This window comes from Chlorocebus sabaeus, chromosome 15 (assembly GCF_047675955.1).
Source record: "Chlorocebus sabaeus isolate Y175 chromosome 15, mChlSab1.0.hap1, whole genome shotgun sequence".
Classification (NCBI taxonomy): domain Eukaryota; kingdom Metazoa; phylum Chordata; class Mammalia; order Primates; family Cercopithecidae; genus Chlorocebus; species Chlorocebus sabaeus.
The window spans coordinates 55,977,657-56,002,721 of NC_132918.1; the positions used below are offsets into that span (position 1 = coordinate 55,977,657).

Sequence of the window (25,065 nt, forward strand, 5' to 3'; positions counted from 1 at the left end):
GCGTTGAAGAGGTGGGGCGGAGGTGGGGACACAGCACGCTATGCATGCAAGGTGGAAAATAATAACAGCTAATACATACTGAATGCTCTCTGAGGGCCAGCACTGTTTTAGGCACTTTACAAGCATTAATTCACTCAATTTCCATACCACCCTAGGAAGTAGATTACTATCATTCCCATTTTACAATGAGGAAACCAACGCACAGAGAGGTAAAGTAACTTACCCAAGGTCATACAGCCAGTAAGTGGCAGCACCAGAGTTCCAACCCAGGCAGTCTGGCTCCAGAGTCTACACTCTTAAACAAACTGGGTTTAGGGCCTGTGTGTGTGTGTGTGTGTGTGCGCACGCACGCATGCATGCGTGCATCCTTGAATGCTTACCTGTTACTCAGTCTTGGATTCAGGAAGATGTATCTGTGGTTACAGGGTGTGGTTAGAGACCACTGTGACTGGATAAAGGCTAAAGGCAGAGGAATGGGATATTCCCCCAGCCCAGATGCAGCTCTATATCACTCCACAGCACTCTCTGAAGACTTGCCTTCCAGGCAAATCACCAACTTCCTGCTGGCCTTTGGGTCATCTCTTCTGCAGACATGCTCCTCTTGTTTTTCCAGGTCAGACAAAACTTTTCAGCATTTCCCCAAAGGAATAAGGTACACTCTCCAGGCCAGGCCTTGAATCCTGCAGCTGCAGAGGTTTTCTCTAGGATTGAGTATTCCGGAAATGCTTTCTCCCAAGGCTTTTTGACAAGCCTTACCCTATCCCACTCCTACCAAACCTTGGCATTTTAATTCTGCTCACATAATTTATTTTTTAAGACTAGAAGACAGGCCAAGCGCAGTGGCTCAAGCCTGTAATCCTAGCACTTTTGGAGGCCAAGGCAGGTGGATCACCTGAGGTCAGGAGTTCAAGACTAGCCTGGCCAGCATGGCGAAACCCCGTCTCTGCTAAAAATACAAAAATTGGCCAGGCATGGTGGTGCATGCCTGTAATTCCTGCTACTTAGGAGGCTAAGGAGAAAGAATCACTTGAACCCAGGAGGTGGAGGTTGCAGTGAGCCAAGATCGTGCCACTGCACTCCAGCCTGAGCGACGGGAGTGAGACTTCATCTCCAACAACCACAACAATAAAGACTAGAAGACAGACAAGGAGCGCTTCCACTCAGCTCCTCTCCCACTGCCAGACCTACCACTGGTTGCCATAATAAAGAAGCAGGGGGCATCTCTTCCAGGTTGAGCCAGAAACTTGCTTTGGACCTTGTTGGTCAACCCTGCCCTTCACTATCAGGTTCCTACTGTCCCCATCCCTGAAGAAGGCAAGGGAGCCAGTGAATATAGCCAGAGAAAGCAATCCTGTTGTTGTGTGTCTGCCCTTGGAAAGGGCTGAAGACTTGAGGCTACAGGGTGTGCCACAGCTGGAACTCCTGCAGGAGGACACATTCCCCACACCCAAGAAAGGTAAGTAACTGTGCCAGATTTATCTATGGTCTGAACCAGACTCCAATGCTTTATTGCTCATCACCTATCCAGGCTGTGGAGGGAGCAAGAAGGGAAGCCAGGTCAAACCCCCTAGGCCAGAGATGGGCAGCTGAGGCCCAACCTGGGGTGTGCAGGAGCACAGCGGACATACCTCTGTCAGAGCTGCCCACCCACCCAGACTCTGGGGCCAAATAGGGTTGTCACAACAAGGCAGGAAGGCCATTTGACCTGCTCCCATTCAAGAAAGGCCTCAAATTCACACTGAGTGAAATACACTCAGGACTGAAATGAGAAGTCCATCCACAACTTCAAACTGCATCCCATTATCCAACCAGCCTGCCTCTTGGGCCATGTGCATGTACACATTTTATACATCTGGCAAGTCTCTTCTTGCAGTATAACACACAGTATTGCGATTTTTGTGTTAAAAGTATTTGTTTGTTGAATACAAATACTACTGCAATTTTTGCAACCTGCTTTGACATTACCTCTTTAATATATATTATATACATTTAATATACATTTTATATTCATAATACATATATAATATATATTACCTCTTTAATATATGTTATATAAAAGATATATAATATACTTATATATTTATATATAAATTTTTATAAACACATATATGATATATATTTATATATATATACACACACACACATACTCTTAGAGAAAGACCCCAAGATCCAGATGCTCTTTGTACAGTTAAGAAGCCACACATGCAGCACTGACTCATAGCAAGGATGCTCTGAAGGAGAAGGAAAAGAAGGGGAAGGAAGGGAAAAGGACAGGTGAAGAGAGACTGCCTCTTCTCTTAGGGGAGCCCTGGGAGGCAGCTGTGGCCATGAGGACTGGTCCACACAGGGGAGAGGCAACACTCAGACACGCTAGTTTCTGTTTCTGATCTGTAATTAAGACCTTCATTTAAGGAAGACATTTCAACCAGCTCTGCTTGGGCTTCTTTTCTGTGAATTATTGTAAGTGTTAATGGGAGTCTTCATTAAAGTATCATTTAAGAAATATTACAAGTTAAGTTCCTCTCACCCTCATAGGTCTGATGACTAAAAATCAGCAGCTCCTCCAATTGAACTGAAACAAATTTATCAAAAAAGAATATTAGCCAACTTGGTCAATCCAGTGCTGAAAATGAGATGGAAACAGAAGATAACATGAGTTTGCTTTTCTGAGAACAAACATAGTATGTGACCTAATTTCAAACAGACCAGGAGCCTTAGCTGTTCAGAGATAATCAAAGAATAGGGCTATTTGACAGGATCTGCTGAACCTGCAGGGCATCATGCTGGGATGGGAGATGGGATGGTATCTAAAGGGACTAGTGTCCCTGCATTGAGGAAGGAGAAGGACCAGCAACCTCTGCAAATGCTTCACACCAGCCCTCACCAGCCAGGGCCTGCCTCTCATCCTATTCCCATCAGTGCCCCCTGCACTACAAATAAACATTGACATTAAGAACAGTGTGCTTGCTGTGCAGAGGCAGACCAGCTGCCCTTGCTCCATCCACCCTTCCATCCAGACTGTTGTCCCTAAGCTCCTCCTACAAATTCCAGAGCAGACCCCAGGGAGACGGCATGTCACGCATCCACTCTACCTGCTACTGGAAAGACCAAGGGCAAAATGATGCCACTGGTGAGGAATGTAAATTGGAACTCAGGGTAGGGTCAGAATGAAGAGGAGGAGCTCCATTTGCAGGGAACAAGAATCCACTAAGCCCACTCCCAGTTCATTTAATCTGCCTATTTTCTTCTGGTCTCTCTGTATCTTTGTGCTGTTTGCATCTCAGATTCCCTGGGCCCCACACTTGATAAGTTAAGCCTCACTGTTGGAGTTGAAGCACTGTTAGCCAGTTGAAAGCTTCCATTCTAGCCAACTTTGCCTCCTAAACAGCTCTCCCCTCCATCCTGCCCACCACCTCATCTATGAGACACTTCTAATACCCAGGATTGAGGGCTGATTAGAATTTAAGATTATTTTCCCAGGGCATTAGAGCACTTCCTTTCTTTCAAGAGGTATCGGGGTGAGAAAAGGATAAAGCTTATATTTCAAGGAACAAATAATTTAAGACTGAGGAGGAAAATGGTTTAACTGTTTATGTTCTTATTAGCCTCATTCAATATGGTAGGCGGGTGGGTGAGAGAAGAGCTTCAGAGTATTAACTGTGACAAACCTGTTTTGCCTGATGAACATGTGAGACAGAGTCCAGCTCGCATCTGATAGCTGCTGCTGGCCTTGGAGCCTCAGCAACTGTCCCTACACTGTGGATCTCGGAAACTGTATGGCCTAGGGGACTCCAGCCTCTTCATTCTTCAAATGCGTGCTAATCACTCAGGATACATCAGTTAACAAGCAGACCCCTTCCCTACATACACACACACATACACACTGAAATACCCCTGCCCTCGTAAAGCCTACATACTAGTGAGGAGAGACAGATAATACACATCATAAATCAGTAAAGCTTACATTATAGTAAGTGCCATGAAGTAAGACAAAGCCATGGAGGGAGACGGGAGGCTGCTGAAGGTGATTCACACTGGGAGTAGTGGTCAGGGGAGGGCTCCTGAGAACATAATATTCAAGTAAAGGTTTGGAAAAAGTGAAAGAGCCACTCATACAGCTCTCTCCATGTTGAAATAACTGGACATCATAGGCAAAATGATGATAAAATGAACTGTACACCTTCAACAAAAATTAACTCAAATTGATTATAGACCTAAATGTAAAACATAAAACTAAAACTTTAGAAGACAGCAGAGAAGAAAATCTTTGTGCCAAGGTTAGGCAAAGAATTATTGAATTTGATCTGGCTCAGGTGAAAAATAATTGGTTAGATAAACTTGAACATATGGATTAACTGGACTTCATCAAACTTGAAAATGTTTGCTTTGTGAAAGACATTATTAAGAGAATAAAGAGATAAGTTACAGACTGAAAGAAAATATTTGCAAATCACATATTCAAAAAAAGGACTTATATCCAAAACATATGAGGAACTCTTGAAACTTGAAAGAAAGACACCAACGCAAACAACCTAATTGAAACTTGGGCAAAAACCTAGAACAGACACTTCACAAAAGAGGATAAACATAAACAGATGGCAACAAGCACATGAAAGATCATCAACAGCATGATTTACTAGAGAAATGCAAATTAATATCACCATGAGATACCATGATGCACATAGTAGAATGGCTAAGATTAAAAAATACTGATAATACCAAGTGTTGCCAAGGAGGCAGAACAACTGAAACTCTCACACTGACACTAATGGTAATGGAAAATGGTATAGGCACGCTGAAAAATGATCTAGCAGTTAAATATACAATTTCCATATGACCCAATAAGTCCTTGCCTGGGTATTTGCCCTAGAGAAATGAAAATGTATGTCCTCTAGTTATAATCAAAAATTGGAAACAATCCACACTCTCTCTGACAAGCAAATGGATACACAAATTATGGTATATTCATACAATGAAATACTACTCAGCAATTAAAAGCAACAAACTATTACCACATGATACAATTTAAATGAGTCTCACAGGCATTATGCTGAGTGAAAGAAGCCAGTCTCAAAAGGTTGCCATAATGCATCATTTCATTTAAAAAGACAATACAATCATGATGAAAAACAAATCACTGGTTGCCCTGGGGGTGGAGGATGGAAAAAGAGGTGACTATAAAGGGGTAGCAGAAAGGAGCTCTTGGTATCCCAATTGTGATACTGGTTACACAAATCTATGCATGTATCAAAATTCATAAAACTGTCTACTTAAGTCAAGAAGTCAAATTTTCTGTATTATAACTTTTAAAAATAGAATTTAGAGTCACAACAATTAAAAAACATTAACAAAAAAACAAGTTAATCTTGCAGTAACAAACTGGACAACCCATTGCATTTATGACTAGATGGATGGCTTCCACTATCTTCAGGGGCTCTACTTTAAAACATTTTATATATCTATGAACCAGATCATGTTGCCTAAGCCTTCTTGATATTTACTGGATCTCTTTAAATTTTCTACGTTCTTCCCACAGTTCATATATGGTTCAACCAAAGATAGACAGAAAATTACCTCCTGGCTTGTTTAATAATAAAAATGTTGACATCAACATCCATTTTTAAACCTTTGCAAGGTGTCAAGATTTTTGTTCAGCTCTACACATTGCAGATTCTCATAAAGTCTTCACAGCAAATATGAGCTCAGTGCTGTTATGTCATCATTTAACATACTGAGGCTCAGACAAGTCACTCCATTAATAAACACAGATTAAGGATTCAACAACTCAAGCTGCCAGCTCTTAAAAACTATACTTCTACGGCTATTTTCTCTAAAGCTTTTTCCCCCCTAGCTAGTTGCATGGTACATTGACTCATGCCCTTGTTTTCTAGAGAGGTCCTTGGACAGGGCCAAGATAGACTGCACTGAGGGTTCAGGGAGACACATTGTGTGTTAGAGACAGGTCCACTGAGTGTGAACTCCTGAAAAGTCCACTTTGAGACCTCATCTCAGAATGAGCAGATTTTTTCCAACAGACTCCAGTGGGATAGTCTTCTAATGCATCCATCACCTTAAAAAGTCACCAATGAAAGAGGATAAATCAATTATCATCCTTTTGTCTTAGGACTAAAGACAAAGTCTGTTGTTATAACTAAAAACCAGAGACTAGGTAATTAATAAAGAAAAAGGAATTTATTTCTTACAGTTCTGAAGGCTGGGAGGTCCACGGTCAAGGTGCTGCTTCTGGTGAGGGCCTTCTTGCTGGTGGGGACTCTGCAAAGCCCTGAAGTGGTGCAGGGCATCACATGGTGAGGGACTCATGAGAGATGGCCAAAATGGTAATAATATAACCATTGTAATATAGTTATTATAGGATCCACTCTAGTAATAACTAACCCACTCCCTTGATAACTCATTCATCCATGAATGGATTAATTCATTCCTGAGTGCTGAGCTCTCATTATCCAATCACCTTGCTAAGGTCCTACCTCTCAACACTGCTGCATTGTGGACCAAGTTTCTAACCCACAAACTTTTGGGGGACACATTCAAACCATAGCACGTGTCTTCCCAGGTTCCATTTCCTTTTCCTTTCTTTCTCCCTGACTAGTTAGTACCAGTGTGTGTTGTGATGAGGCTTCCACCACTCTCATTTTCATTTTTTTACACTCACATGAACTCAGAAAATGACCTAAGTTTTTCAATGTGCATAGCACTTACTTAAAAGTCTTTATATATCTGGGCCATCAGTCCATTCATCTCACGCCTGGAGAAAATGCATCTCTAGAGGAGTCTTGTCACCATGTGTCCCTCCCTCTGCCTCACAACTCTCTGAAGTTGGTCCTTCTGGGACCTCCCAGCTTTTAGAGTGAGGCTGGCTGAATAAAGGACAAGGCAGCTCTATTCTAAGCCATGGCAGAGCTGCCATGCAGGTGCCCCCATCCCTGGTTGCTGCGGTGGCCAGAACCTTCTTGAGCATGAGTGGGTTTTCAGAACTCAGGGCCAGAGTGGAGCCCTGTTCTAACACTGACTGCCATTCCCCCACTTCAGCACCAAATATCAGGGCTGCTCTAGGCAAACAGAATTGCAGGAATGCAGATGGGAAAAGAAATCACTAGGTGAACCAAGAATAGGGTAGAGTGATGGGGACAAAATCCTGAAAGAAAGTTTTGACTTGTTGGGACATATTTTCCAAGCTGGGACTTCCTGGTGACTTAGCAGTTCCTGCAAGGGCAAGCTCCCTGCCTGGGGAAGCCAGGCCTGCCTGGGAAGAGAAGCCACCAATTGCTCACTCTCTATCAGCCAGAACAAAAATTATCAATAAAAGGATACACTTAAATGTCCCTAAATAGAGACTATTGTTTACTGGGCTATTGAGGGAGTGAAAAAGACAAGAAGAGCCAGGGTAGGTGGAGGCTGGCAGTGGGAGTTCACAAGAAACTCTCTGTCATTTCTTGTTTCCTCCCCTTTTATGATAGGAGGTTAAGACAAAGCCCTCTTTGCCATTCTGAAGACGCTTTGTTGCTTATTTTGTCAAAATATCCTTCCCAAGCCCTGTCAAGGCCCCCTCCTTGTCTCTTTCCTCACTGGCTCTTAAAAGCCGGCTGATTTGCACGGGGGCTGGCCTCTCTGTTGTGTCTCTCTTCCAGGCTCACTCTCATTCTCTTGCTCTAATTAGCAACTGCTTTTAAAAAATTTTTGTATTCTCATTCAAAGACAGAGAGAAGGAGGAGAGTGAAAAGGAGAAAGCAAAGGTCTGTGTGAAAGGAGCGAGCAGATGGCCTCTCCCTCGCCCCTCTGTGTACCCAGTGCCGTGTTGGCAAACAGCACACAGCTTCTGTCTACAGAGCCCTTTGTGGCCCGAAAGGAAGGGCCAGTGAACAGCTACAGGCAGGGAAGGCAGGAGATGGGAAAAGACCTGAAGAGGCATAGCCACTGGGGAAGCAGATCAGAGAGTCAAGGCCACCAACCTCTGGGATGCACAGGTGCAGGCACTTCTGCCTCCCAAAGAAGTGGTTGTGTGGATGTCCAAGTCAGTGTGACTTGTGCACTGAGGCTATCAGCTCTCTGAGTAGTCAATCGGTAGCCCCCAGGGCTGCAGAAAGTGCTCAACGTGGAAGTGGTGGTGGGAGGGCTGTTGCACTGCTTAGACATGGTTAACTCGAATTTAGGCTCTCTCTACAGGCAGGCAGAGAAAAATGACCGAGAAAAGCAACCTCCACAGATAAAACACTCTCCAAAATAATTGTCTTTATTAGAGGAAATTCTCTTTTTATTTTTTTAGAGACAGGGTCTCACTCTGTCACCCAGGCGGGAGTGCAGTGGTACTACCATATCTCACTTCAGCCCGCAGTCCTCCTACCACGGCCTCCCAAAGTGCTGGAACTACAAGCATGAGCCACCTCGCCTGGCCCTAGAGGGAATTCTTAGAGAAGTGGGCAGGGTAGGTAGGCAGAGATAGGCAGGGTAGGTAGAGCAGGGGAAGGAGCAATGTCATCTTGCAAGGTGGAAGCAGTCACTCTCATCGGGTATGTAAAATTCAACAATGAACAGCTTTGGCTACTGGTTCTTAATGAGTATCTGGAATGAAAGATTCAAACTATGTTAGAAGAAAAGGGAGCTTGAAATAATTCTCATAAGCCAAAAGTAATCAAGAATGGGGCTGAAGAAGGTGAAGAAAGCAAAGAATGCTTCAGAAAAATAATGAGAAGAAAGAAGGAAGGCATCCTACAAAGACACTTTAAAATTTTTTAAAGCTACTGTTCTTTTTAATTAATGATCTTATTGTCCAAATGTGATTATTAATTATTTTGATGACAAAATCACTTGTGATATTTGCTATCGATTCAATGATAATCATTGGTTTCCTGTATTTTACTATTAAAAGAGTTCATTTTTAAAATTGCTAGAGACAAAATAAAAACAATGAATGGAAATAGCCATTCACTTATTAAGAGTCTACCAAAGAAACACGTTCCTTTTCCCTCTTTTCGAATCAAGTCTAAAGAGAAGACAGACAAGAGAACAGAATAAATGGAGGAAAAGAAGAGAAAACAGAGTAGACAAATTTGACCAAAGATGCAGAGGGAAAAGACAAACAGAGCCAGTGAGAAAAAGCAAAGCGAAGCCTGAAGTCACAAGGGCCTCCACATTCAGATCCATGTGGGCATGTGTGTGACAGACCCAGAAACCAAATGGAAGCCCTGAAATCGCCTAATTCCCAGAACAGGCACATTTTTGCCAAGTTCATGATTTGGCAGAGTTCTTGCATATTCCATACAATTTCAATGAGAAGCTCTATCCATCTTGTGCAAAGAGCAGATTGTCATTTTCCACTTGAAATACACACGTTGCACTGACCTTATGTCCTCTGTCAAACTGAGACATTATCACCAACTTTTAGTGAAAGAGTTTCATAACGTATGGGCTTGCGACCATTCTGTTGTTTTTGTTCTGTATGTTTGTGCACAATGTGTCACTATATTGGACAACAGACAGACAAGGCCTCTGCCATCACTGGTTACTGCCTCCATCTGGTTCTGCCATCATCACCTCCACAAGTGCAAGCCTTGTGCCTGATTCCTCCCCGGTTTCTTTGGAGCTCCCTCTACTCAATGCTGCTGGGATGTTTTCTTATACATCCTAATGCAAAGACTCTCCCTTCTCAGCTAGCATTCTCCTTCCACAAATTTTGTTTTCAATGTGTTGTGTTCTGTTTTCATTTAACAGATGGCACAGAGCAAGCAGGAATTCAGAGATGCATCAGGCATGGCCACTGCCCCTGAGAAGCTTAGGGAGAAGAGGAATGGGAATGTGAGCTGGGCATGATGATGCAGGTGACACGTGCAGAGACAGTGACTTCAGTTCACTCTCACCAGTGAATATGATCACTCCATGAACTTCCCGGTTCATCCCTTACCAATGGGAAATGAACACTATCCATGAAGTCCCCAAATGTAGATCAAACTCTGATGACTTTTCTTTGTGCATGTTAGTGAAGGCTTACACCTTAGTCCAAATGGAACACTGATGCCAACTCCCATCAAAAATCAGAAATCTACCCCTAAGTGAATCTTGGCTCTTCTTTAGCTTGGGAGGCATAGAGAATAGTGGTTACCGGCAGGGCCTCAGAGTCCTGTGTCGTATGATCTTGAGAAAATTACTTAGCTTCTCTGTGCCTCGGTATCTGTAATGGAAAAATGAGGCTAATAATCACATGTACCTCATAAAGTTCTGTGAGGATTTAAGAGATAAAGCAGAACAAGAATTTGGCAGAGCATCTAGCACACAGTCAGTGCTTTATAAATGACAGCCACACGGTATCAGCATTTCGACACAAGATGGAAGCCAATCCAGAAGTGTGCTCCACATCCGGGTCATAACCATCATATAACCATCACTAGGGGGTGGCAGTGGAATGTGGGGCTATACTAAAGAGTGCATAAGCTGCTCTCCTAGCCCAGGTAAACTGGGCATCAACATTCTTTTCAAGTATCAGTCGTTTGCCTATTATCTTTATTCCTTTTTGCCATACTTATATGTAGCAAGTTTTAAATGTATTATTATTATTTATTATTTTTCTTTAAATTAACTCACTTTTCAATGTGAATATATTTATTTTAGAAGAAAAGTACTGAAGAAGGAAAGAAGGAAGGAAGGAAGGAGCAAGAGAAGGTCTAAGAAGGGAGAGGAGGGGAAGGGAGGGGAAAGGGAAACTGAGGTAAGTAAGAGAGGTAGGGAGTGCATGGCCCCAGACAGAAAGAGCTGCCACAGAGCAGGGGGACAAAAACCAAACAGACATACACATAGCTGCAGCAAGCAACAGCCCAGAGCTGAGCCAACACCCCTGGCAGAGACAAGGCCTGGGCTTCAGCAGAGTAGCAGAGTGGGAAGGTGTATGCTCCAGTAGAGGGTAGACACCTGGTCAGGGAAGGGGATGAGACTGATTTGGGGCTGCTGGGGAAGGGATGGCAGGTCTGGTGAAGGCTGAAGAAATGAAGAGGAGGTGGGAGGAGGGGAGGGCAGAGGGCTGGTGATCTAGGAAGGCGTGGCCATGGAGGTGTCAACATGGTGAGCTGAGGCTAGAGGCCCCAGAGGTAAGCTGGGAAAGTTAAAGGAAAGGATGCGGGGTGAAGGGCCAAAAGGTGAGAGCTGAGAGATGCATGGGGCAGGGCAAGAAGCCCCGAAACAGGCCCAGGGGCAGGAGAAGACAGATGGGAAAAGCAAGGTGTGTTTCTTAGCAAACCAGGAAGAGTCGGCCTTCCTGAGACTGGACTATGAGAATGGGGTGGTCTTCCAGCCTCAGGCACCTGCACTTGTCCTGTCCCATCTGCAGACATTTCACCTACCACAGCTTGGGAAGTGCCAAAATCGGTGGAGGCATGTGTCAAAATGTCCTGATACTAGAGATGGACAAAGAGTACATACAGAGGATGACGCAGGGTTGGAGGGAATGGGACAGAAGAGAGTAAAGGGCAGACCATGCCCCAAACTGCCTGCAGCACACCAACACACCCAACTTAATGTATTCTGTTGGAATGCTTGAGTCTCAGTTCTTGAACAGGGCATTTTATGGAACTTTGCAAAGTCAAATGCAAATGGAAACAACAATGGGATGCCATTTTTCACCTCTTAGATCGGCAAAGATAAAAATGATTGATATTTTATTATCTCGGCAAAGGTATAGGGAACAGGAATTCTCAAACACTGCTGGTGTGAACAAAAATTGGTAGAAAATATCTTTCGGGGTAGGACAGTTTGGGAATATCTATCAAAATTAAAAATTTATATACTCTTATTCAGCAGTTTTACTTCTGAGAATTTACTGCATTCTTAGTGCTTAGGAAAGTGCTTGGCACATAGAAAATCCTCAATAAATATTCATTGAATAAATTAATTAATTTTTCTCACAGATATATGTAGGTGCAAAGATTAATGCACAAGGATCTCTGTTGCAACATTGTTCAGAAATAGCAAAAGAGATAAAACAATCTAAATGTATATAAATGACCAATTAAGTAAAATATATTCATGTAATGAAATAATAACACTCATTGGAAAGAATGAGGCAGATCTATATGTAATACAACCAAACTACTGTTAAACTTCAGTGTTAACTGAGAAGAGATGTGGGGAAACTAGGTGCAAAGTCCGCTGTAGTGTGCCCCTACACAAGGGGGAAAAGTTGCAAAATCCATCGACTCTCTGCAAGAGATATTAGAAACTGACAATGAGAGAGCCTGGTGACAACCACAGTGGAGGGAAACTGACCTTTCACATATATTACCTATTCAAAATGTTTTTAGTAATGACAAAAAAAGGTAAATTGCATGAGTGGAGATTTGTATAAAAGTTCCACTCCAAGGAAGAAAGGTTCAGAAATTAACCAGGCTTCCTTGGGAAGTGCGGGTGCTCCATCCCTAGAAGTGTCTAAAATTAGGCTGAGGACTACTGTGGAAGACCAAAGTTAAGTGTCATGGGGTGTGCTTGACTCTCTGTCCTTCGAGGCTTTATCTAGCCAGATGTAGCCATGCTTCATCAGGTTCTCCAGGGCAACGGCACCACTTGCAGCCCCAGCATCCTCTGGACGTTGCAAACACTTTCTAAGAGCTAAGAATGCAGCACATTCCTGGAAGAAAAACTGCTGAATCTCATGTACAAGCATATAGGGCCCAGTACCAGTTGGTGCCCAATAAGTAGCTGAAGAAAGAAAAGACATGGGACTATCCAACCCGCATGACCTAAAGAGTGGAATCCAATTTGAATGAGGAAGGAGAAGGTCAGAACTGCTGAGACCTGCAAGGAGATGATCAGAGTGGGCCCCAAGGACCATACCCTAAGACCCAGTGCCTCCAGCTCTGACCAGGAATGTGTGCTGATGCAGGGACCCTGAAGGTGAGTAAGCTACTCCAGATAGAGGCCAGGGAAAAGCCAGAAACCAAAATGCCTGTTTCCTTCTGCAGCCTTTCTAATTAACTAGGTCCTACCCTCAATGAAAAGACTCATTAGGGCTGGGTTAGGCCTTGCTGGCCCAAATGTACGCCCAGTGATTCCGGGAGGCTTCCTGAGGCTCTCAACAATGCCTCCTTCTCACCAACCTCTCCAGGGCCCTATTGTAGCTAAGCTCATTTCTTCCTGGCCTCCCTGGCCATGCAAACACAAGAGGATGAGTCCAACATACCTGCAGCTTCACAGACTCATCCTGCAGCAAGCTAGGTGGGTACATAGGAAGATGAGATACTCTCTGCCTCATGGATGGCTTCTGGGACCCAAATCAGACCTAGCCATACTCTTCTGGACTAAACCACATCTCCCCAGACTTTGCCTGCTCAGTATTATTAACTGGCCCTTGAAACAAAACTGGGGGCTCAACAGCCTTCCCAGAGCACTCAAGCTCTTTGTTTAGACTGAACATTCACAGCCAGAGACCCTTCTCCTAGGGAAAGGCAAGGTTGCACCTCTCTCAACATGCCTGTCAAAGCCCTGTTGGCAAAATAAGGCTTGTTCCTAGGTGGTTTGTCAGTGTTTGAGGTGCATTCCTTCTCCATTTGCAACAGCCCTGAAGCGGCTCTTTCCAGTCTTCTTCACCCTACTGCATGGAGGGAGACCTGAGACCCAGGTCTTAAGGCCCTGTCAACGCAACTCATCAATGGCCAAAAGCAGTGGAAACAGAACTCAGACTCCCAGAGCTCCTGAGGGCCCAAAACCAAAAGACCACACTGCAGGCAAGCTTGAATCAGTATAATTTTTCATCTCCATGTTTCAAACTGAAAAGTGGTGAGTCTCCGTCCATGCAAAAAAAAAAAGAAAAAATTGTGCAGATGTGTGTGCTCAAATTCTGCAGAAAGGCACTGTCCAACCACAGCGAGAGATGGGGACCGAAAGCAAAGGATAAGTCTGACAACAGCCCTGACGGAGCTAGGATACAGCCCTCACAGGCCCATGCCGGGCCCTTGATACAAATAAGAGACACACAATCCCTCAGTCCGCAGCTCCCTTCCCTCCCTCTGCCCTTTCCTGTAAGCACAAAACCTCAGAGCCTTTTCTTCCCTGGTGAGCCTGCGATCGCCCTCTGAGGGGCTGTGTACTATCTGGATGGTTCATAAGCAGCTTAACATGTCAGAGCTCTCTGAAGAGATAGAGCTGCCCCTAGTGGGATTAAAAAGGAGATGGTGATAGTGGACATGGAGTCCTGTGCAGAGGGACAGTGCAGAAATGTGTAACCACAGAACCACCAGAATTCCCAGAAGAAATAAGGTATAAAAACACAGGACAGAGAGTCATTTGTGAGAGACAGTTGAGAGAAGTTCGATATTCATCAAAATACATGGTGTGCTTTAAAGGATGGCTATTTTTAGCAAAATCTAGTCTCAGAAGTGGAGACAGACAGTGGCCTCCCTAGACTTGAGTTCTAATCCCAATGCTAACATTAACTAGCCATGGCTCTCCAGACTGGTGCCCAAAAATGCTCCCTGGCAGACCCCTCTCTGTGGAAAAATGAGGCAGTCTCTCAGCATCCCCACACCACTCACTCCAGCAGTCTCAGACCCCAGAGGTCTTCACGGGCAGATGTTGGTGACGAAAATGGTGGCATTAGGGCCCCTATTAGACTCCTGATGTGGTGATGTTCCCACTACCCACCCCACCTCAGTAATAACCATATGATGTCTCTGTCATCATCTTTGATAATACATAAATATTAAGTCGTGGATGACCAAGTTCAAACAAAATCCACCTAGGGCAGCTCTCATGCATGGGACGCTGCCAAATCGTGATCAGTAGCTCTAACAATGGCCTGGAAGATTCACGATTATCTGCTCAACACCAGTGGAATTTGGATGCTTCTAGCCCTGTGTCTCAAAGGCAGAAAGGCTGACGATACAGAGTACAAGGGAGTTTGGAACTGAAACTCCCGCTTGCCATCCTCTGCCATCTCCAGAACCCGGCATCCTGGAGTCCATGCTACAGAGGGGCATCCTTCCAGCTCCCTGTGCTGTTGCTCATGCCGGTGTCACAGTCGATTACAGACAGCCAGTTACATCTGATTCCTCTCTGGGGGTCGCTGGGCAGGGCCACCACGAGGAGCAGAGGAGGCCTGAGAGGTTTCTAAATGAAATAGCCTGTTGGGAAATCCTATTATGAAGCTCATGTTACAGGGCTGCGGTGTTAATGACCCTGGCCTCCCCTGGTCCTGAACAGAACCAGTCTCCCTGGGGCTCGAGAGGAGGCTGTCTGGGCTGTGGTTTCCCCCTCACTCACCAGCCAACCGCTGATGAGACCGAGAGAGCAGAGGAGCTCTCGAATGTGGCTTCCAGCACTGAGGCCTCTCACACACACCACACACACACACACCACACACATACACACACACACACACACTCCTTCGTGTTCTTCACCTTCTCTTTCAGCAGCTCAGGATTAGGAGGCAGAGGGAGCCCGGAGCTGGGACCAGCAACCCTAAGGGAGATGGAAGCAGGCCCTGAAAACCTCTTTCCAAGAAGAGCTAAATTAGACGTATTTTTTCCACTTTCAAATCCTGCAAAATTTTCATCTCAACTCCCCCAGGCTTATAAAGTGGCTCATCTCAGCTGCTCAAGCTGACAAAGGTGCAGAAACTGTTGAAAGGTTCAAAACATCCCTTGGGTTTCCAGGCATGAAGGAATTTACATGTAGGTTTTTTTACTAAAGAAAAAAGACCCCACTTGGAGAAGGGGGAGGAGTGAAGCAGCAGCCGGAAGGAGGGGAGACCTTCAGGGAGAGGGCAAGCAAGTGTCTGACAAGAGGAGAACCGAAGGCAGCGCAGGTGGGATCACCAGCCATAACTTGCAGAGAGACACTAAATGGGAAGACAGGCACATCGAGAGCTGTTCTATTCTTCTGTTAGAGTTGTAAAGGCCCCACCAATGTCCAGAGTCAGAATGATCATAGGCGATCTGAGAGTCCTCTAGAAAACCCACACAGATTCCAAGTTGAAGTCACGCATCCTCACTGCCAGCCCTAATCTGTAGGACTGAGCGGAAAATAGGAGTCCTACAGGTTTGACCATGCTGCTGGGACCAGTAGTGGCACCCCTGGCATTCTTAAGACAGTACCTAGGGACCCAGCTGGTGCTGGCTAGCTGCAGGGAAGTTTGTTTCTGTAACACCCAGACAGTCAGTCCTCAGCATCTGCCCCTCTTTTCCCTGCCAAGAGCCCCTTTTGGGCTTTATTAGCTGTGCCATCATGTTGATACTCTGGGTTGTTCAGGGCTGCCCTGTATGGCTTTCCCCAGCCCCCAGCCTTTACTCAAGCGGTAGTGATGCTCTGGATACCTTCCTCCTGGTGGCCTGTAGGCCTTGCTCTTGGTTTACCCAGCTGTCAGCCTGCTCCTGCAGTTCTCTCTCCCAGACTCCTTCTTCATCCCCTGAGGCATCCGGGTTCATCCTGTCTACAAATCCCAGAAACCCAAGAATATCTTCACTGACCTACTCTGGGGTCCCTTTCTTCTGGACACTAGCCACATAGATGGTCCTGTCTGCTGCTTAGAGCTGGGGTTCTTGGATTTTTTTAAAATTCCCATGTTTGGGCTGTATACAAGACTTATCACCAACTCAGAAGGAGGCAACTGGGGATGCCACTTTGTAAAACCTTTCTGAGGGTTCTCATGCCTGCCCTGGGGTCAAAAATTGCTGGTTCTGAAGACCATGGCTCTCCTGGGCTTGGAGAGTCTTCTCTCTCCACTTGGTCCTTCATTTCACGAAGACCACCTGCCTAGACCACCTGCCTCAAGGCAGGCCATGTGAGCCACAGCACTCAAACATGCGTTAACTGGCCCTTTGATCAGTTGAGGAACAGTGGCTTATTCCTTTTTGCTGTTTTCAGTTGTCACCACTTGGTGGTCATGGAACTGGGCCTGGGCAGGTGCAGGAAGGTGATGACTGGGAATTCAGGATTCCTGCTGACCTGTGTCTCTGGACGGGGGAGTCCCATGCCATCTTCATCCCAGAATCTTATTTTCTTAACAAGGATGATTCAGAGCTTAAGGACAATGACACCTAGCAATATGTAGCATGGCATGGCTTAGAAAATATTCTCATATCCGTTTTCGCACACTCTGAGAAATAGGCAGAGAAGATATGACTGTCAATGGAAAGGGACTTACCTAAAACCACGCAGCAAGTTCTCAGCAGAGCCAAGACTAAAACCAGCCCCTATGTCTAGGTTAGGTCTCTTCCACCCAAGCATACCCCCTTCCTCTTTCATCCACCTGCACCTCCTGTGCATGACAGCCCCAGACAATGAAGGCCTAGGCACCATAAGTTGGCGTGTGCCCTCTGTAATAGCAAGCTAAGGTCAACCTGGGGCAGGGGCAGAGGTAAGAGAGGATGGCAGGGAGAATTATGCATAGCATTGTCATTTTCTGAGTCCCCAGTGTGGCTAAAGAGGCAGCCTAATGAAGCAGCTTCTTCTGGAAACTCCAAGGACTATGTCCTGGGAGGGAAAGCCAAGCCCTCAGGCAGCACTCAGGGGAAGAACGGATCCATGGGAAGAACGGATCCATGGGCGCACAGGCACAGTGCTCCAGCTAGGATCTGGCCACTCAGGGCCTGTCACAGAAGACATAACAGTCATATCTTGTCTGCCTATTTCTGAGACACCTCCATGGACATCCTTATGGGATACTGCAGGCCCCAAGCTTCTAGCACATAGATAAGGAGCCTGCCCCTGCCAGGTTCCTTCTAACAGCCCCAGTCTCTTCCCCATCCTCCCTGCAGTCCAACTTCAGCTAAGGCAATATTTTAGGCTACACAGCAGAGAGAGAGAGAGAGGGTCTGCTGAGAGTCAACTCGGCCTCCCTGGCACAGGAAGAACCAGGCAGCACGGGACCTACACAGAGAATAGACTTAGCCACCAACCTCAGCAGGGAAGAGGGGAGAAGTGAAGACAAAGCTATGATTTCTCATTAATCCGCTACACTATGAGCACAACTTGAAATTGGGGTAGATGGGCCATTTTCCTAGTAATTAACAATTTTATAAAGACAAATGCATGATGAAGTCAGAGTCACTAGTGAGATGAGGTCAAAAGGCCGATGTGACTCTGCCTGATGGGACCAGCCTGTGTGTACAGAAAGGATGTCAGGAACAGGCCTTAGGCCAAGGAGCCCTCTGGAAAATGCATGAGCCGCTTGCCACACATTCTAATGCACAAGTTCTCCCCATGGCTTCCTTTACTCCCCTCTCACCTCTTCTCTTCTCACCACCCACGCTCTTCACAACAGAAACAGCTCTAGGCCAGGACCACTCTTTGCTGGCTGTGCTGTCTAATTGGTCTCCAGGTGCCTCTGCACAGCCAAGCGACTGGTCACCATGACTTTGACAGGAGACAGTTTTGCAGAAGCAAAGTGAAAGCCAAGAAAATACGGTTCCCTGGCCATAATGAAAGTCTGTTCTTCCAGGAAAAATAGCATAGAACCAGAAGCAGAGGGATTATTATTTCTGCCACCCTACAAAGTCCCAGTTTCACATATGCAGAAAAGATGTATCAAATCAGCACAGCTGTATGAATCATAGAACCATCAGCATTTGGCCCAGCTGGGCTCAGAGGACACCAATTCTCAGGGCTGTGTTGGGAGAGAGCTAGCTGTTGAAGGCTCACTGTGTCTCAACTGCAATTCTCTGTTATCCACCATTTTCCCTGCTTCTGCCCTCATGATGATTGTGCTAAGTGGGCTACACCAAAACCATTGTGAACGGCCACCGTGTCCATCTGGCAGCACTCCGTGAGCACCAAAAATGAGTGGAAAGCCTTTCCCTGAAGACACACCATGGAGACCAGTAACAAGTACCTCCACGTGCACTTCCCAACCCCCACCAAAGAGTGCAGAGTCTTCCCAAGATCACCATTTTTGACTGAAGGTCCCCTTGCCAGCCGTCAGAGTCCAGTTATCAGCAGAGTTAAGGGCAAAGATTTCAGGGGATTCAACTGAAAGTTCTTGAGACAAGGGCAAGAAGCCCTTCTCTTCCCTTCCAGGGCACTGACCTTGGCCAGGATGCTGGGCCACAAGACCCATGATGCCACTCTCCACTCTCAGAAATGTGGCTTCCTGTGCCTCTGAAGTGGCCAAGTGATGGTGCCATGGGTTCCCCATTTCCTCTACCCTCCAATGAGTTTGCAGTAAGTAGTTTGTAAAGTCAAGCCATGTTCACAATAGCTAGAGATTAGAAATGTCCAACAAAACTCAGGAGGGGATTGAGACTGGGAAGGAGAAATGGAAAGAAACAATTTGGATTTACATATTTGTCCTCACAGGCCCTCTCAGGACAGCCACAGGAGGTAGCTGACAAACTACATGGACAGCAGAACCCTCTAAAAAAGAAAAGTTCCAATTAGCCCAAAGAAATGAAAGCCTGTTCCCAGAGACCCAATTAAATCAGAACCAATAATGCTAGCTCTGGTTCCTGCCATTCTGCTCAGAATGTAATGAGAAAAATGAGAGTGCCCCTGCCAGCAAGTGTGGTGTGGCAGCCCTCTGAAAACCAGAGAAATCACCCACAATGCACTGCTGTGAGCATGCCAGATAGCTGCTGCACCTGTGCCTTTAATAACTCAGCCTGGTGCCTTGGTCCCCACTTAGATCCAGACAAATGGCAAAGATAGTGACCCATCCCAACCAATGGCACAAAGAGGAGGACTGTGGGACCAGGCTGGGATGGTTTTAAAACTGTCAACGTTGATTCATCACTGGATCTGGGATCTGGCACTCTCTCTCCTCTGTTTCCACACCATCCATCATGGGTACCAGGACCAAGAAATCCAATAAAGACACAAAGGTGCAGCTCCCTACTCTCAGCAGGCCTCAGAAAGGCTGTGTGAGTGTTCTGGCCCAGGCAATTAGCTGAGTCCAAAGGATTGCAGAGCTGATGGTACTACAAGCCTGTGCTTGGCACTTCACCCGCAGGTGTCTGGGAAGCAAGGTAAGAGGGGAAGTAAACTGGCATAGGCTGGTCTGGTGCTCAGGCAGGGTGGGGGTGACATCAGAGAGGGAAGCGGGCAGGAGGCTCACAACAGAGAATAAGTTGCTAATGCAGCCTCTAAGCCCCAAAGGACTAAGGGCAACCCTGAGGGTTCATTAAGGTTAAGGTGGTCATTTCTGAGGTCCATATAGGAAGGCTTCCTTGTAAAAGAATCAGGACCTTTGAAGGTTCCAAGCAAAATTTAATAAGGGAAAGCAGTCTTCTCTTCCCCAACCCTGGATTCCCCCCACGTTCAGCTTCCATGCACTTAGACAATGCATAAGCTGTGGGGCCTCCAGATCCTTCTATTCACTCCCAGAGCAGACTGAGCCTGCAGCCAGTTCAGCACATTTATTGCCACATGTTGAATATGGGCTTTCTAGGGTTAGTGTTAGTGATGGCTAATATGAGCACATAGTATCCTGACACTCTCAAACTGCAAAGTTTGCATCACTCTGTGTCATTTAGAAGCAAAAGTTAATACAATACATGATACAGCCCCACTCCCATTCCAATAGTTTCATCTCCTTCCAGGGCCTGGCAATGAGCCCCTAGAGAAAGACAGCCAAGCCAGAGGGCTTTGAGTTAATGAGCTACATGGGTTCAGTACCAAGTTGAGTGCTGTGGGAGCTGGACTGAAATGAACTAAAATATTTTCCAAATTCAGTCACTTCTCAATTACCCTTGAGTGAATTGTCCATGGCAACCCAAATTCCACAGTCTCCAGCCACAGAGCTTAGGGCTGGATGCAGGATATAGGGGTGTGTGTGTGTGTGTGTGTGTGTGTGTGTGTGTGAGAGAGAGAGAGAGAGAGAGACAGAGAGAGAGAGGAGAGAGAGATATAAATTCAACACTTCAACACTAAATATTATGCACTGGTTATTAAGTTATTTTCCACTGTTTGAAATTCTCCCCATCTCTTCCTCTCACCATGAATAATAAATATGGACAATCTGGTTGGACATGATTGGAAAATCATCAGGCCTAGCACTAGGAATAGGAGTCCTCAGAGCTTTATAATAAGCCATTAGACTCTTTTCTGTTCCTGTATGACCCAGAATTATTAGTGGAGAAAACTTGCAGATCTGGCCCTGCCATAGGTGGGCAGGAAGCAGAGGCTCCAGAGCTTACCCTTGCATGCCACGCTGTTCTCAGGCTCATACCCAGGCTTGCAGGTGCATCGCCCAATGGGCACCATCCATTCCCCATCCCCGTTGCAGTAGAGTTTGATGGGCACGTCCACTTCCTCTGCGTTGGGGATGCATGTGCCCCGAGCGATCACCAGAGATGTGCTCTCTGCCCCTGTCATGGTCTCTGGAAACACTGCAAAATTTTGCACAATGCTGGGACACTTTTTGAAGAAGACACGGACAGAAAGAAGAGACATACAGGCTCCATAATCCTGAAAAGCGAGGTAAAAACCATTCCGAGTAAGAGGCCCAAAGCTCCTGACTTCTGTGTTTACCTTCATCAGCCTTCCCCCAAAGTCCACCTGGGAGAAGCTCTCATCTGCAGCAATGGTGTCTACTTTGAGGTAGGGGGCCTCAGACCAGAAGGCCGACTTCTTGGTGGCAATGACAGAGTCAGTCTCATAGTAATACAAGTTGAAGGTCTCCTTGCAGGATCCTGGGACATTAGGGAGGCTGCTGCAGTCTCTCACAGTGAAGCGCATCTCTGTGTAGATGCGATGGGCCCCCCGCCGGTTGATGAAGGTGGTGAGCAGCCAATTGTTCTGGTTGGGCTCGAAGACATTGCACACCTGGTAGGTGCGGATGGTGTTCAGGTTTTCATCATAGCCACTGACTTCTTCCCACTGTACATAGCGGGCCACAGGTACACACATGCAAAAACACAAAATAGAGAGTGAGAATACAAAAATAGGCATAGCAGAGGAGAATCCTGGGGCTAAGGGGCCTTAAGAGCTCACCAGTTCAGCACGTTGACTTGAGAAATGAAGACATCTAAGCGCAACTTGATTTTAAAAATCTTATAAGAAAACTTCATATTTCTTTGCAGCCCATCCCAAAATATAACACACTTCATTCAAGAAAGCTGTCCCTTGCCTAACCCATAATGCTCATTCTGTGACTGGCTTATTACATCCATGGGGACAACATGCAGCTTTCAGCCCATGTGATGGCAGAGACTTTCTTCCTCACTTCCACAGTCCCTGCTCTGAAAGCCAATCTGTGGATTAGAGGTACAATTACTTGACACCCACACTTTGGAAATCCCCATCTTTGAACCTAATTTCTTTATTGTGGTGAAATTCCTTTATGTCTCTGTAAAGCACATGAATTTAAAGCTTTTCAGGGTTTCTCAACAAACTTAGATTCTCATAAACTTTTTTTCCATAACATCTATCTATTTGAAAGACTGATATGGTTTGGATGTTTCTCTCCTCCAAATCTCATGTGAAATGTGATTCCCAATGTTGGAGGTGGGGCCTGGTGGGAGGTGATTTGATCATGGAGGCAGATCCCTCATGAACGGTTTAGCACCATCCCTTTGGTGATGAGTGACATCTGGCTGTTTAAAAGAATCTGGGAGCTCCCCCTTCTCTCTCTCTTGCTTCATCTCTCGCCATGTGACATGCTGGCTCCCCTGGCCTGCCATGAGTGGAAGCTTCCTGAGGCCCTCAGGAGAAGTAGATGCTGGCACTATGTTTCATGTTCAGTCTGCAGAACTATGAACAAGTTAAACCTCTTTTCTTTATAAATTATTCAGCTCAGTTGTTTCTTTACAGCAATGCAAGAGTGGACTAACACAAAGACCTAGACTATAAAACTGGTAAAAGTGAAGGCTGCTAAGAAGAACCCCTAATGTAGCAAATGAAGCTCTATTGTGTGCAAATTTCAAGCAAGGCTATGATGGAGGAAAATGTTGGAGGGTGTTACTTTAGTGAATAATGAAACTTTCTTAAGGGAAAGACAATCATGATTCACATTAGAAAAGTGAGCTCCCATTTATAACAGCCTTGTAGATTGGAATAAAAGAGAAGAACAACACATGTGTTAAGTGATGTCTTTCACTATTCCCAACAACTTTCAGAACTAGGTATTATTATCCCCAATTTACAGATGAAAAGACATCATGCAACTCACCCATACTTATATGGCTAAAAGAAATTACAAGAGAAGCTAGTAGAAAATACTTTGAATGATCAAATAAAATCACCTAAGAACTTCTAGAAGATTACTTCAATAACAGGCAGTGAGGGTTGGAGGGGAGTCGGGAGGGGTCTTTAAAGGCATGGCTTCCTTAACTGAGCTCTCTAGGGCAGGGGTCAAAGAAGAGTTGCTGGATCGTTCTTTCTTCCTTGTGCTTGGAGAAAAGGAGTTAAGGAAGAAGCTGCCCACATCTGGTAGCTCTCCAGATCCTGGTCTCAAGAACTGAGAATATTTCCAGGAATAAATTTAAACTTATATTCTGTTTGCCTAGAATAAAAAAAAATAGAGAAAAGAAATTAAACTTTCTAAAGTGAAAATGAATGAGGATCCTTGACTATTTAGCAGTGGTGATCAAGGTAACCAAATCATACCAGTATCTTTGAATACTGTGCTAATTGCTTATTATTTACAGTGGTGGACTTTAAATATATACACTAGAATTCTTCATTAACGGAGCTAAAAGCCAATTATGTGTGCATGGAAAATATACTGCAATTGCTCCTTGAAAAGAATAAAGCCCCCTGTGGATAGCAGGTGGATAGAAGCAAGGCTGTCCTCTAAACTTGTGTGAAGGAAACCAAAAAACAGGCATGGTGTGGGGAGGTGGGGAAATGGGCACATTCAGAGCTGGCCCTGCATGCCCAGGTCTGTAAAGTGACCTCATTCATGGTCACTCTCGCTGTCTGGGCCTCTGCCACCAAGGCACCTAAACTGCAGTCAACCCAGGGTCCTCCTGGCCCCCAGCCTCTCCCAGGACTCCTAGAGTGCCAGTTCCCTCACCAACTTGAAATCCTGCCAGTCCCTCACCAACAGATCAGCTCCTGCCAGTATCCTTGCAACAGTTCTGGGACACACAGGCCATCATGATTCGCTACCCTGGATAGTCTCAGCTCCAGGCCAAATATCACCCAGCACTCCACCTTTCACTTGACCTCCAATCACACCATTCATAACCCACCAGCATCTCCCCCCACTCCATTCCACCTTCTGCAATGCCAAGGACTAACATCCCCAAACTCACAACTCTGTTTCCCAGTTCCAACCCTGTTCTTATGCTGTTCTTATCTTATGCTTTCTACCTAGGATGACTTTTTGTTCTTCTTTACCTGAGTTACTCCAGCTCTGGAAATCCCCTGGCTGAATTAGATGGCATATTATAGCATATTAGTACATCCTCCACACAACAGGTAAGAACCTGTGCACACTGACCCTGGTGCACCTACCTCCCCCAGGAGTCAGTGAGACCTGAGGGGGCTGCAGGGCATCCCTGGAGTGGTGCATCCACAGTCCACATAGCTCCTTCACAGCCTGCCTTGTGCCCAGCACATGGACCTCCCTGTGCCCAGGTCCCATCATGTGGCCAACCTGGAAGACAGATCTCACCTTTGTGGCCTGCATGGAGTATAAATTCACACGGTTGAGGCTCACCTGGACTTTGCTTAATTTGTTATTGATTCTCTAGATGTAAAAGAACCACTTTTTCTGTCTTCTTGAACACTGTGTTTTGTTCTATCAAATGTGTTTATTAAAGTTATGCTCTGCTTGCCTATTTTTTTTCAGCCAGGGAGAAGTCACTGACAATGTTTCAGATCAAGTTTTTAGACCTCCCTCTCTTTCCATGGCTGTTATAAAACATTTTCTCAGTTGACCCTATATGACTTTTGAGGAAAGGAATTTTCTTTTCTTTTTTTTTTCTTTTTTTTTTTTTTTTACTCTTCTGCAATTGTTGAAACACAACAGGTCTCATGACTCATTATTCCCGTTGGGTCTCAGTACACCCATGGGGCCCCTCTGTCAATGTGAAGCATGTGGCCCCATTTAGAGTGGGGGTCTGGTCACAGCCAGAGTCCTGACCCACCCAAGATTAATGGAGCTCTGCTGTGGGAGTAGGATGGAAGCCC

The 25,065-nt window shown here is 45.5% G+C and overlaps 1 protein-coding gene across 1 annotated transcript in view; it reads right to left on the reverse strand.

Annotated features, from left to right (window-relative positions):
* The window catches only part of EPHB1 (EPH receptor B1), a 453,280-nt gene that overhangs the window by 276,621 nt on the left and 151,594 nt on the right, over positions 1-25,065 (reverse strand). The window contains exon 3 of the mRNA XM_073023598.1: positions 21,126-21,807. Within this exon, the coding sequence (XP_072879699.1) occupies positions 21,126-21,807 (682 nt within the window). The remainder of the gene's footprint in view (positions 1-21,125; positions 21,808-25,065) is intronic.